The following is a 13,516-nucleotide window of genomic DNA, read 5'->3' as shown; positions in this document are numbered from 1 at the left end:
GGAGAAGAGCTCACCAGATGCAGTGTCCACAGCGTTATTATCACAGCATCTAGACAGCCTGGGGATGCCACCCAAGTGGCATCCTATTCCCTACATAGTGCACTACATTTGAACAAAGCCCTTTGGACCCTGGACGAAAGTAATACACTAAATAGGGAATAGGGTGCAGCAGTTTTGCACTCTCTGAGCTTGTCACAAAGTTCATTAGCAGATTTGCTGCGCACCTTCCTCCTGCTTCTCTGCAATTAAAGACAACTGTGCAAACGGAGCGCTAGCTGCTGCTGTGACGCGGTGGTTGGAACGACCTCCCATCTCGTTGCTCACTCGAGCAGTGGAGAGCCATGTGTGGGCTAGGCAAATACGTATTCAATCGGCAAGGCAACAAGCAAGGCAAAAATCATCAACAACACAGAGAAGAGATTAAGCCCTGGGTGGGGATATGTATACATGGGCCACGTCTGCATGTATGACTGAAGGACTTTAAAACAACACAATATGGAGCAGTCTTCCTATACTAGTTTTATGTGTTTTAGTTGTCGTGTGGAATCTTAGTTGTCGTGTGGAATCTTAGTTGTCGTGTGGAATCTTAGTTGTCGTGTGGAATCTTAGCTGTCGTGTGGAATCTTAGCTGTCGTGTGGAATCTTAGCTGTCGTGTGGAATCTTAGCTGTCGTGTGGAATCTTAGCTGTCGTGTGGAATCTTAGCTGTCGTGTGGAATCTTAGCTGTCGTGTGGAATCTTAGCTGTCGTGTGGAATCTTAGCTGTCGTGTGGAATCTTAGTTGTCGTGTGGAATCTTAGCTGTCGTGTGGAATCTTAGCTGTCGTGTGGAATCTTAGCTGTCGTGTGGAATCTTAGTTGTCGTGTGGAATCTTAGTTGTCGTGTGGAATCTTAGCTGTCGTGTGGAATCTTAGCTGTCGTGTGGAATCTTAGCTGTCGTGTGGAATCTTAGTTGTCATGTGGAATCTTAGTTGTCGTGTGGAATCTTAGCTGTCTTGTGGAATCTTAGTTGTCGTGTGGAATCTTAGTTGTCGTGTGGAATCTTAGTTGTCGTGTGGAATCTTAGTTGTCGTGTGGAATCTGCGTTGATGAAGCCTAGGAACATGCAAGCACATTATTTCCCAGCATCACCTATTCCCGTGGAGGAGACTAGACAATATGCTAAGAAGTGTCTCACTTTTTAGTTGTTTTGAAATGTGTTATGTTCACATGAACACCACTTAACAGAAAAGCGAAAACCAAAGGAAACTATTTATGTAAATGTTTGACTACCCTTCAAGTGGGTCAAAATGAGCAGGGAGAGGGTGGATCAACTGTAGTAAATAAAGGGGTTAAATGTGGTAAAACTAGTTTTCTAGGGAGAAGGAGGAAAAGGGTTTTAAAGGGAGCATGGAGCCAGGCTGGGCTCTCTCACACACGCACGCACACGCACACCCAAACTGGCTTGGTCACATTCACAAGCCTTCACAGCCAGACTCTCTCCCTCTCTCTATGACTGTTTCACCTCTCCTGAAATGCTCTTATCCGCTCCTTTTTTTTGACAAGAAGCGCCCTGCGTCCTTCCTGCATGCGCTACTTTCCTGCGCAAAGCAAGAGACAAGCAAAATAACAAGGGGAGGAAAAAAAGATGGAGGAGTCGGAACGGAACATTATTGGTTCAATGCTTGGGTGCACAAGCTGCTAGTAACTCGGCGCAGACCCTGGAGTTTAATCAATTCAAAGTACTATTTTTTTGCCCTTTTCTGCTACAGTCCCCTCGCTGGAATAAATTGGTTTGTGCATAAATGAGCTTCCGTTCCTTCTTGTTAACAAATTCTCTATATTTTTTCCAGTCCAATTCAACGTTATGCCCCAGGGCGTATATTAACAACACATATGGATAGAGATAATTCTCACACCGCGCTAATCCGTTAAGGGTGTCACATCCGCCTAACAAAAGCAAAAGCATAAAATGTCCTACAAGAAATACAAAATACTAAAATACATAGCCTATATTCAGCTCAGCTGGAAAGTATCGCGATAAAACAAGTGCAGTTTCATTTAATTGAAAACGGTCTTATCTTTGAGCCAAAGACCCCTCAGCGCTCTCTGGATAAGTTCATTTGTGGTTTATGGATCATTAAGCAGATATGCCTAAAATGTAGGCTAGCTGCACTACTTTGTATTGTATCATAATCTTACTCTGAAATATCAGGAATGTAATTGATATGGACATATTCCAGATCTGTCAGAACAGTTTTACATAGAGGCCTATTAATGCGCTTCACAGCGGAGACATTGTCAACCTATATGCCTATATGATATTAGCCTCAATATTTAGGCTACAAGGAAGGCCATCATTAGATTAAAATAGGGCATGTCTTCATCTTAAAGTCAATTAAAGTACCATATCACTGCCCGCGAGCACAACATGATGTGCTTCATATACCTACAAACCCCAGGGTGTTCGCGAAGCCTATATTTCGATACCCCTTTATCTTCCGCAGTTTCACTCATATCTCAGACTATCTAGGCGCAACGTCTTTGACAAGGTCCCCAAAGAATACGCGTTCAAAGAAACACTTAAGTGCACAATTGGCATCATGTTATTTAATTCTGCTTTTGAATTAAATGAAGTGTTATCTGGCGCGGCGATCTGCCTCATTAGCATAATCATTAATATGGGGCTGGTGACGGAGAAAGAGAGAGAGCGCGAGAGAGAGGAAGCTTGAGGCAGGCAGGGGGTCGCTCCCATTTTGGTCGCAGCTCCTCCATGAATGACGATGCCTAGGCTATACTGCCTGCTAACTACGCTATTCACCACAGAACATGGAAGCTGCTCGCTGCCACTCTCTCCGGAGCACTACAACAGACCGCCAGCTCTAGCCGGCCACTCAACCATATGGAGGTCCACGGATTTAAATTATTTAGCCTAATCGCTTCATTACTTTTTATATCTGCCTAGCCGCTAATCTCTTTAATTTGGCCACTTGTTTTTTTCCCTTCATCGGTATCCATAGCCTATGTCTCTGAGGGCCTTCATTCATTCTTCTCTAAAACCCTAACAGAGATAACTTTCGAAAATATAGGCCTATTTTGTTAAGTGAAATAAGAAAAGCTGTGTCTCTATTCAGGATACAAAATGAAGCATGGTATTAATGGCCTAAAATCCACAGCATAAAAGATAGGGCTATAGATTTGCATAATTCTAATCATTATTACTGTTATCATTATTTAACGGCAATACGGACCATTAGGGTCATGCCTGCGCGCGCACTACAATGTCCCTCGAGAGCGAGCAGCCAGTGGAGCACATAATGAAGGATGTGCTGATATCGCTACTGCTGCCCGCGACTCACAATAGGAAACATTCCCCTAATCTAGCCTACTGCCTTGTCCTAATCTAGCCTACTGCCTTGTCCTAATCTAGCCTACTGCCTTGTCCTAATCTAGCCTACTGCCTTGTCCTAATCTAGCCTACTGCCAAGTAGCTTTCAAAATCAAACCTTTAATTTCAGCAAGTGCCATGGAATCTCTCTCTGTCTTCGCGCTTTAAAGCACAAAGTGGTCACGAATAGCAGCTATTCGCCTAAGCAATGTGCGCTCATGTCTGAGGAAAACTACTGACAAGACACCTAATGAACCGTAAACTACAACGGGAAATCCGAGGCAACTAAACCCACGGTCTCAGTCCCTCCGGTGAGATATCAAACTATGCGTTTGGCCTCTCCACGGTAGCTGCGTGGTAATACAAATGCACTGATGACGTTTCGTTTTGATTAAACAATAGAAGACAGAGGTGCTGGAGAGGAGGAGGAAAATAAGAAAAGGGAAAGATGGCTAAATTAAAATGGACAAGAAGCAGGTCAAGTTTATGGCGATGCTTTCTCGGGCTAATCTCCCCCGGGTCGGTTCCCGGATCAAACCTTAATGGGCCAATAATGGATACATTATACAGAGAAATTTTCATTCCGATGGAATCTAAAACGGTCTTAATCGTATGCAAATAACAGCGCCTCGCGGAGAAGTGACCCAGAAGACACCACACTGAATATTCCCAGTTGAGAGAGAGAGAGAGAGAGAGAGAGAGAGAGAGAGAGAGAGAGAGAGAGAGAGAGAGAGATATGACATTACCTGATCAAGAGGCCCGGATGATCTTGTTATTTCCTCGTTGTCTGATTTTGATCCGCCCTCTCTGTCGTCGATCACCAAGTCGATGGGCATCTTTCCTTTCAGACAGCTGATGTACCGGTGACAGAAATTGTCACATAGTTCGTGTACCTGTAGAACAACATAAAAGAGAATAGGAAAACACACCAAAAGAAAAGACATGAGCTCCTGTATATCTGACACATGCCTGCAACTACAAAGCTACAAGCCACCTGGACAACCTGGTCCAAATGGGTTGAGGCGAGCACGTGGTGTTGCTGTGCGCTCCCACGTGACCAGCCGAATCCAGAAATATGAAGTAACTTTATTACAGAGAAAATTGAGACTTCAACGAAAATTGACAATGACAAGAAGACTGGCGGGCTACAACCAAGTCAACACCCGTGTTAAATGTATCAGTGCCCCAGGTTGTGTCCATTAGGGAGGTGGTGGGGTGACCCGACTGATTGACATTTAAGGTAAACTGCTTCATTTCCTCCAGTGATTCCATTATTACCACCGAACCAACCCGGTGCATGTCGCCTGGTCATACCGAGGATGGTGCATTCTGTATGGGCTAAATGCATCGCTACACAATGCTGCTACAGCCTTCAACGATCCTTCTGTTATATAATGTTTTGAATTGTATCAAAATAGCCCAACACTCGGCCTACTGAAAGTTAATTAACAATCATTTCAACTGATCAATTGTTTGGACAGTGGACTACCATTGGTAAAACATATCAATATACCATATAAAAAATTACCTCACTAATGTCACGCCAATCTATGCTACAGCGGGCTACTTTTCTCGGCCTTTAGCATTCTCCAATACCTAAAGCGCGTATAACATACTTTAAATGATATAATTAATTCACCTTGTATGTAATCTACACCAAAATAAACTATTATCTCTCAGAGAGATTTGGTCACAGAGATATCCGCTCCATGCAGTTGTAGCAGCTTGCGTTGTGATTAGGCTACAACGCGGAAGAGAAATAGGCCCCATGATTGATTTCGACACTAATTATAGCCGACTAGAAAAATACATTTATGCAAATGTCGCCCATAGCTATGAAGTGTGACAAGGCCAGGCAGCAACAGGGAGCTGGGATATTACCTTTTCCAACTCAAGAAGATGAAACCGTAAAACTTGAATGGCTTGAATCATCTGAAACATTTAAATAACAATAAAAAAAGATTAGCTTGTAAAATGTCCTAATATGAAATAGGCATATGTTTCTGGATAGGATATAAGAAACTACAATGGAGAAATTTATTCATGTTAAATTGGATTTTGAATTTTGATTTTATGTCGAGCTGATATTCAACATTATAAGCGTACGGCATTACAGCATTGGCTAATCAATCAAACACAATAGAAGCTATCCCAGACATAAGCATTAGAAATCCTACATTACAAGTGAAAACTATTAACATAATAACTTTCCATCGAGGGAAATGTAGTCCAAACCCATTTGACAGCTTTCTAATGTGGCCCTCAAAAGATGGTTATCTACGGTGACAACCGAGGGCCATCATGAAATCAAACCATCCGGATTGAAGAACAACAACCTCCAGTCGTTGGAGAAACTTTTTGAACTCACAGCGTCTGGTGTTCAGAAACCGTGACATAATATGAAGGCAAGCCCTGATATGTTGGATACATCCACGTTGGCTCTTAGTCATTAGCCCACTTCTTGTATAATCAAATCAATATTTGTCTTACCAGGTTATCCAGTTCTGGATTCGATGAAAATAACGGCTTTTCTGCCCGAATCTAAAAACCACAAAATCATGAACACTTCAACACTTATGGGCAACATCCGTGAGAAAAATAACAATGTATTTAATATTAAAATAGTATTCCCAATATTGAACAATGTGTTAAACATAAACTACTGTTAATGGCATAACAAATACTATAGGCTACTTCTAAACAATACACGCGTCAAAACATTTCCAATGCTAAACTTTACAATAACATTTAATTACACAAACTAAATACCAATCTTAAAAACATCGGCTTATATGCTCAGCCACACACGTCTATAACCGTATGCATAATGTAGTTAATAACCGTATGCATAATGTAGCCTATGTTAATAACGCGCAACGGGTTTTTCACCGACCTGTTTTGCAAACACTGCTATATCTTCATTGAAAGATTCCGATGAACAAACGTCTCCTCCCGCGACCCCAGGCTCTCTGGGCGTGCAAGTCGCTAATTCACATTTCTCAAAAATCAGTGCAAGCAGGGGGAACAGGGGGTGCCTGCGTGGAATCAAACACAATAGCAAATGTCACCGCAGAGAACAAGGCCGGGTCAACACTGGTTCTATAAGCTAGTCTCAACAACTAGGCATAGCTCTGGGAATTGGTGATATGTGTATGCTGTTTTTATGTATGGCGTTTATAGCCTATTAGTGCAGAAAAATATTCAAACGATATAGTTTTTACTGACAGATAATTGTGTCAAATGATTTGAATAAAATGTACTTTTTTTTGTGCACCACTGTATTTTTCTCCTAAGCCTATAGGCTAGATCTGCCTTTGTCTTTGAAAATATCAAACGTTTAATATGTGGAATTTGTTCCATTTTAGTCTCATTTGTAAATCGCGGATATGTCCGTTCTGGATATGTTAGGGCCAATGTCTAGAATTTAAGAAAAATATGACGCTCTGAAGTAAGCCTACCATTGAACTGAGTAAATAGTTTAAATTATTTGTGACATGTTCAGTCACCGTACATACATCATGCGTTGGAATTTTAATTAACTCATCTAAATTAATGTAGGGTGTGCATAATTTTGGGTGTCTGTTTTATTACATAAAACCATGGCCATATAACAAGACCATTGCGCACCATTTAGTTATATTAATATGTAGTAATCAATTACAGGTCCTTGTAAAACTACAATAAACTCATTGGAATTTTAATTTCCAAAACATATAGACTAAAATGTGCTGCTGCACATAGTAGCTATTGGTCTCAGGGTCACGGGTGCATAATATTTTGTGTCAGCAAATATCAATATCGTAGCCTATATTTTGAGTACATAAAGCATACAACTTTGTGCCAAGTTATAGAAGTCAACACAACGTTCGACAATAAATTATTCTTGCAAAAAAGTTCCAAAACAACAATAATTCCCAGGTAACAATCCCACGTGTATTTTACTTTTTCCCAACCGCTCTTCACGGCCTAATAGTCTACACATTTTCAACTCCAACAAGAAAATCAACCAAAACATATGAAATCCCACACAAAGTTGCTCATATATAACCTACGTAAGCTACAGTCACCTACCCATATATCTGGTCTTTATCTCTCTTCAGGGCGTCGTTGACGGACGAGCCCATACTAGGCGGCATGGCGTTGCTGTGGGCTGTGTGCGGGTACTGGTGTGAGTGTAGCTGGGGGCCGTGGTTGAGGTGGACGGCCTGCATGGAGCGGGCACCGTGCGGGTCGCCGTACATGGTGGTGGGGATACCCACCCCGTCCATCCCGTAGTGGGGCAAGTCTTCGTACTGTATACACAATTACAACACAGTTTCCTACTGAATGGACATATAGGACTGGGGTGGTTTTACGCACTTTGCAGACAACAATATAACGTGTAAATAGTAACCTACCAATGAATGAATAAAAAAAAAGAAGTCTACCGAGGTTGGCCTTAGTGACCTTGTTTATATTCAAGCATATAAAACCCCTAAAGTTCAACTGTAGCTCTAAGTGTATTTTAAATATTTACACCACCATATAAGAAATAGTAACAAAATAGGGATAATATCGTTAAAACATTATTCAAATCTGATCTTTAATTCCAAAGCTAGGCTACTAAATAGCAAAAACTGAAATATATATGAGCAGGTTAAAACGGATGACAAGCATGCATGTTTCGTCTTTGTGTATTTTGAATTATTTGATAGTAGGCTTTCACAACATTTAGTCTCTCTAATTACAGTGTTTGCTAATTTTAGAGCATCATTAGAATTGTGTAACATTGGTTACTCTGTTATTACACGCCAAATACACCATCATTAATATATTTAACAAACGCAGTTAAATTGATGTTTCTGTTTCTCATAATGATGATCATTGAAGATGTCTAGTATAGATAGATCTTTTTATGAACATTTAAACCGAAGTGATTTGTAGTTATAAGTTGTCTGCATATTTTCCATCCCCATACGCCCATACTAAATGTGTGCCTGAATATGCCTTTTCACACAGACATACAACACGTATAACACGTTGACTAAAAGTTACAACAACATTTATTTTGGGGCCTGTTTCTTTAACGAATTAATGAGTGATTTTAATGATGTATTGTGGACTCTGAACGTGGCACGGTATTATAAAGACTACCATTTAGACCCTGACACGTGGAGAGGTGCACAAATGACCCGCGTGGTACTGATGTAGTGTGTCTCTCCATCAAGCAAAAGGTCTTTGAATAATAAGTGTGATCTCTCTTACATTTCATTTTTTTTAATTCTGCCATCTAGTCGAGTATTCCGGGGTTTTAGGCTATGTTACAAATCATAAGTCATCACATCATGACAAAAATGTGTTTTATTAGCATATGCAAAAATTTGTTTGTTTTTTTACCCAAATTACTCAATTAAACGTTATTAGGCCTACTTTGTAATAAACTACAATTGAGGATGCAACTCTAGATGATAATGAATTATAATCTCAAAAACACTCAGAGATTCAAACCTCAAAGCATTTACATGAATTTGATGAATTACAAAAATGACTAAAGTCATTTAAATTCGACTTTGGAAGTATAAAGTTTGGGTTTGTTTGGTCCCATTGCTCCTTGTTTCTCTTCCAGTAACTGGTCTGTCAAGACTAATCTGGAAACAGCAGATAGGATGACACTTCTAATGTCCCTAGTCGGGGCGTTCGCGAAGCAGCAAATATGTGCGTCCGTGCGTAATATTGTGCCAAAGATGCAAAACTGCAAAACATGGAATTCGGTCCAGCGGGGTCTTGAAGAAGAAAGTAACGTTTCGCCGCAAGCGTCTGTCATTGGCCACGTTACCGTGTTCATGGCTTTGCATTTTCACACAGTGGAGTTACAGTGAAACTTTTCGGGATAGTCTTGCTACGTACCCGCTGCGCCATATCCCTCCTCTAGTCCCTCTCTTCTTCTCTCCTTTCGCTTCGGATATATCCCCTAAGAGGCCAGGGTGAAGAACAAATAAAAACGCAAATTCCAAATGCGAGATCTTTCAAGAATCCGTATTTCTTGCAAGAGAAATGCAACGATGAATTCAAGCCAGCCCTCTTCAGCTCAAGTTCAGTCCAAAGCAACCGCGAATAGGGCCTGAGCTATCCCCAGGGCAGTGGCATAGGAGAGAAACCCCAGTCTTATTTTCCAACAAAACAGTATGAAAATACCCCTCAAAACAGAACTAGCGAAGTCTCGTGGCTTTTTGCCACCACGCCTGTCAATCAAACGCCGAGGCTTGTCAAAGTAGCCCGGAATGAATGATGATCCGCGCCGCGCTTCCACGGGTTAGCACACCTAATGTGAATAGTCAAATGCACACAAAACATTCAGCTCACTCGTTTTTCTTTTGATCACTCTCGGCTCCTGGGTTGATTTTTAAAACGCAAAAGCCCTGTAAAGGAGATCAGGAGGAGGTGGGGTGATAATTCAGGCTTAGTCTTTCTTAAAGGAGCAGCCCTCGATCGATGCTGTGCTCAGTCGCCAACTCCTCGTTGGTTTGTGTACAATGGGTGCGAGTAGTTGGGAAACGCGACTGAGGAGTGGATATGGACCAGACTGCCGAAACCCGGAAGTAGTGGTGGCCATAACAGGTCGCGTTATACACAATGCGAATGGGCTACATCAAGTCGCGCGGAGAGGAGGGGTGTCGTGGGAGGACCTTCGAAAGCTCGAGTTGAGCAGTCAGTGGATATTCCGAGCCCCTGTCTGTTTGTGTTCTAGGCTATAGGGAGAATATCCTTCAGCCCCTGGTGGTGTTGCTCTGGTCAAAGCCTTGCATGCATAGCTTTAGCCTCGGCGTGTGGGATATCACCCTGACTCTTGGTTGTGTCGTCGACTTTACTGTAGTGTTTGTTTGACTCATGTTTTTTTCTATTTACAAATGTGGATTTTCCAACTAATCCCAAGATTAAGATTATCGTCTCAAGACTTTGATGCCATTCCAGATTTGAATAATGTGAAAACTAGTAGGCTACTAGGTAGAAGAGAACCCAGTGGGAACACACTGGTTGGATCAACGTTGTTTCCACCTCATTTCAATAAAATGATGTTGCACCAACGTGCCCAGTAGGAAACGCCTTGCAGTATGCTATTCTAATTATATTTATATCCGTGACAAATCCATGTTTTTGAACGGTAGTTAAATCTTAAATAAACCTCTGGTAATGTCCTAAAGTGCTCTTGGTTGCAACATACCCGGCCTTTCCTCTTTGACCATTTACGCAGTTTCCACCTTGAACACGTCAATGCACTTAATCATTCCTATTAATGTCGGCCCAGGTTTACTCATCTCTGTTATTGTGGAGATGTCTTTATCTATTTGGACTAGAACTGGGCGGGACTCCCTAAAAACATGTCATTTCGATACAGCTGTGACTGTTCTTAGCAGGTTAGGAGAATTTATGCAGCAGGTTGGGAAGATTAACATAGCAGTTTAGGAGATTTAGGTTAAGATTAGGAAAATGGTTAGTTAGTGTAAAGGTTAGCAAAAATGCTCTCCTAACCTGCTATGAGAAGTCACTTGAATCGAAGTGGCATGTTTTTAGGGAATATCCCATAAATCCCTTCTGCAAAACAGCAGATTCATGATTTTATATCACACTTTTACATTAGACTTTACATCGTCTTACAGTAAGTAGCCTATTTGATTTGGGAGAAATTGTTGAATTGCTTGATTAGAGATATATTTCACGACGCCAGGACAGCGGAGTCAATCACCACCTTCCGGAGACACCTGAAACCCCACCTCTTCAAGGAATACCTAGGATAGGATAAGTAATCCTTCTCACCCCCCCCCCTTAATGACTTAGATGCACTATTGTAAAGTGGCTGTTCCACTGGATGTCAGAAGGTGAATTCACCAATTTGTAAGTCGCTCTGGATAAGAGCGTCTGCTAAATGACTTAAATGTAAATGTAAATGTAAATATATATATATATATATATATATATATATATATATATATATATATATATATATATATATATATATATATATCGTTAGGTTTGATGAAGTTAGTGTGCCCAATACTGTATAGGCCATTGACAACATTTTGGTATTTTCTGGTAAAATATGTATATATTTTACTAACAATCTGTTTACTAAAGCATTTTGATGGTGCTGTATAATTGGTCTTTCTTTAAAACGGAAGCTGAAAAAGTCACTAGATTAGAGTCCCTCTATCATGTCAGCTTCATGTTGCTGTCAGAGTGCTACAGAGTGATACAGTTCTCCGTCGTGCCCTCCGTCACCCATTCCCCCTCTCTGCGCCGAATGGGCCGTTCCGAGTCGCTGCACGCTCACCGAGTCCGCCAGGGGTGTCCAATGGAAGCACGGCACAGTGATGCGAGTCCCCTATTGGATCTCGAGATGATCAATTATTTGGTGATTGATCGATTTCAGGCCACATTGGTGGGGAGCTGCAAAACAAAACGTTGCTCGCAAATTAAAAACATGTCTTTTGTAATAAGTCTCTATATAAATATGTTTGAATATTTCACAAACCCCAGCTCGTTCTCATTTGTCTTCGAGGCTTCTCGCTCTTCGCTCTCTCTCTCGCGCTCTCTCTCAATAACACAATAACACACAAATGTTCTACTTTCCATCTCTTTCCTACTTGTCCTTACTTTCTAAAACTTTTCCGAGAAAGCCTATATATACAATATCATTAATTTTAAACCGATATAATAACTCATTATACGTTTTATTGGGTTGATTTTACCCCAGATTAAAAACTTTAACTTTGTTAAATATTCTCTATAATCGGATTACCGTGTTATTTGGTCAATAAAGGACATTTTATTCCTCACAATGACCTCTTTGTCACCGTGTGCACATAGGACTATGTAGCTTACTGTTGAGTGTAAAGGGGCGATTTATAACATTTATTTTCAAATCGATTTTTGGAAAAGGAACCATAGATCTATTATATTAGGCTACACAACTCTGATATCAATGAGAATCGTCGACAAAGTATACATTCAAATGTATGTATTTGTTTATAATTTTCAATACAATATATGCTTATATTGCTTGAACTAGGTGGATGTATACATGTTAGCCTGCATTACTGATAAGAAGCTATTCAATCGAGTTACTACACTTGTTTCAACACAAATGCCAGAAGAGAGTGGGCTACAGGCTATATGATGATGTTCAGCCTGGGCAGCTAGATGTGCATATACATGTTATACATGTCTCTCTCTCTATCGCGCTCTCTCTCTCTCGCTCTCTCTCTAATATATATATATATATATATATTACCTGTACGTATAGACAACTTATTTCACACAAATGCCAGGAGAGAATTGCCTTTCATGCTCCGCTATATCTTCTGATTATGCTAAACCATCCCGTCGCTGTTCATAACGTGTTACTCCAAACGCCCTGATGACAAGGTGTTTGAAGTTAGCCTGCAGATTCATCTGTCATCGATCATAATGCCCCGCTGCCAGCCGCACTGTCATATCAGATAATACAGCGTTCACACATTCAGACGCGACTCCCGTGGTACCACCACCACCAGTCCCGAGCCGTGGGATCCAAATTTACAGGCACGAAATTACTATTAAAGCCCCGTGCACCGACCGACGGATGAGTGAGACATGTACGTGGCTTGGGGCAGACACTGTAACGGGCTCGGTGGGACTGGGAAAGCTATATGAAGGCGTTGAGGACACACGGGTTCATGGAATTCCCGGGGAATCGTGGGTTTACGCACAAGGATGGAAGCAAAACATTTAGGATAAATTATCTACGCATATCGATTAGACCTCGTTGTGTTCCTTTAACTTTCAGTAGTTCACGGGTGAGTAGTTATCTCTCTCCTAAATGATGTTGTTCTACATTAACTAGCCTAATGCAGCCTATATGGTGGAAACGTGAGTGAAAATATCCTCACATATTATTAGGCACTAAAAAATGATTTATTTACGTTAAGAAATATTAGATTTATTGAGATATACATGTCGTTTTACGATGCGTGACTGGATACCACATGACATTTAGCCCTCGTATTTTCAGAATTGTGTGTCTATCTCCATCCAACTAAATTGGTCGTCTTCGTAAATAGCTCGAGCCTGGTCTAAATTGACATGGAAAGGTGAATTACATCAACGTCTAGGCTACTAACTGCTGTCACAGAAC

At 41.1% G+C, this 13,516-nt stretch overlaps 1 protein-coding gene across 1 annotated transcript; it reads right to left on the bottom strand.

Moving 5' to 3' along the window:
• Positions 1–4,112: 4,112 nt before the first annotated feature.
• On the bottom strand, positions 4,113–9,489 carry LOC135537178 (homeobox protein Meis1-like; the record flags this gene model as incomplete). Its single annotated transcript, XM_064963383.1, has 6 exons — positions 9,253–9,489; positions 7,438–7,658; positions 6,260–6,401; positions 5,857–5,907; positions 5,248–5,298; positions 4,113–4,259 (listed from the first exon to the last, which is right to left on the bottom strand). Coding segments are annotated over exons 1-6 (624 nt in total), but the record flags the coding sequence as incomplete, so codon positions are not given.
• Between the last annotated feature and the right edge of the window lie 4,027 nt (positions 9,490–13,516).

The sequence above is a fragment of the Oncorhynchus masou genome, unplaced genomic scaffold (genome assembly GCF_036934945.1).
Source record: "Oncorhynchus masou masou isolate Uvic2021 unplaced genomic scaffold, UVic_Omas_1.1 unplaced_scaffold_720, whole genome shotgun sequence".
In the NCBI taxonomy this organism is placed as follows: domain Eukaryota; kingdom Metazoa; phylum Chordata; class Actinopteri; order Salmoniformes; family Salmonidae; genus Oncorhynchus; species Oncorhynchus masou.
Note: the sequence above shows the minus strand (reverse complement) of the source record. Positions and strands in the feature narration are given on the sequence as shown.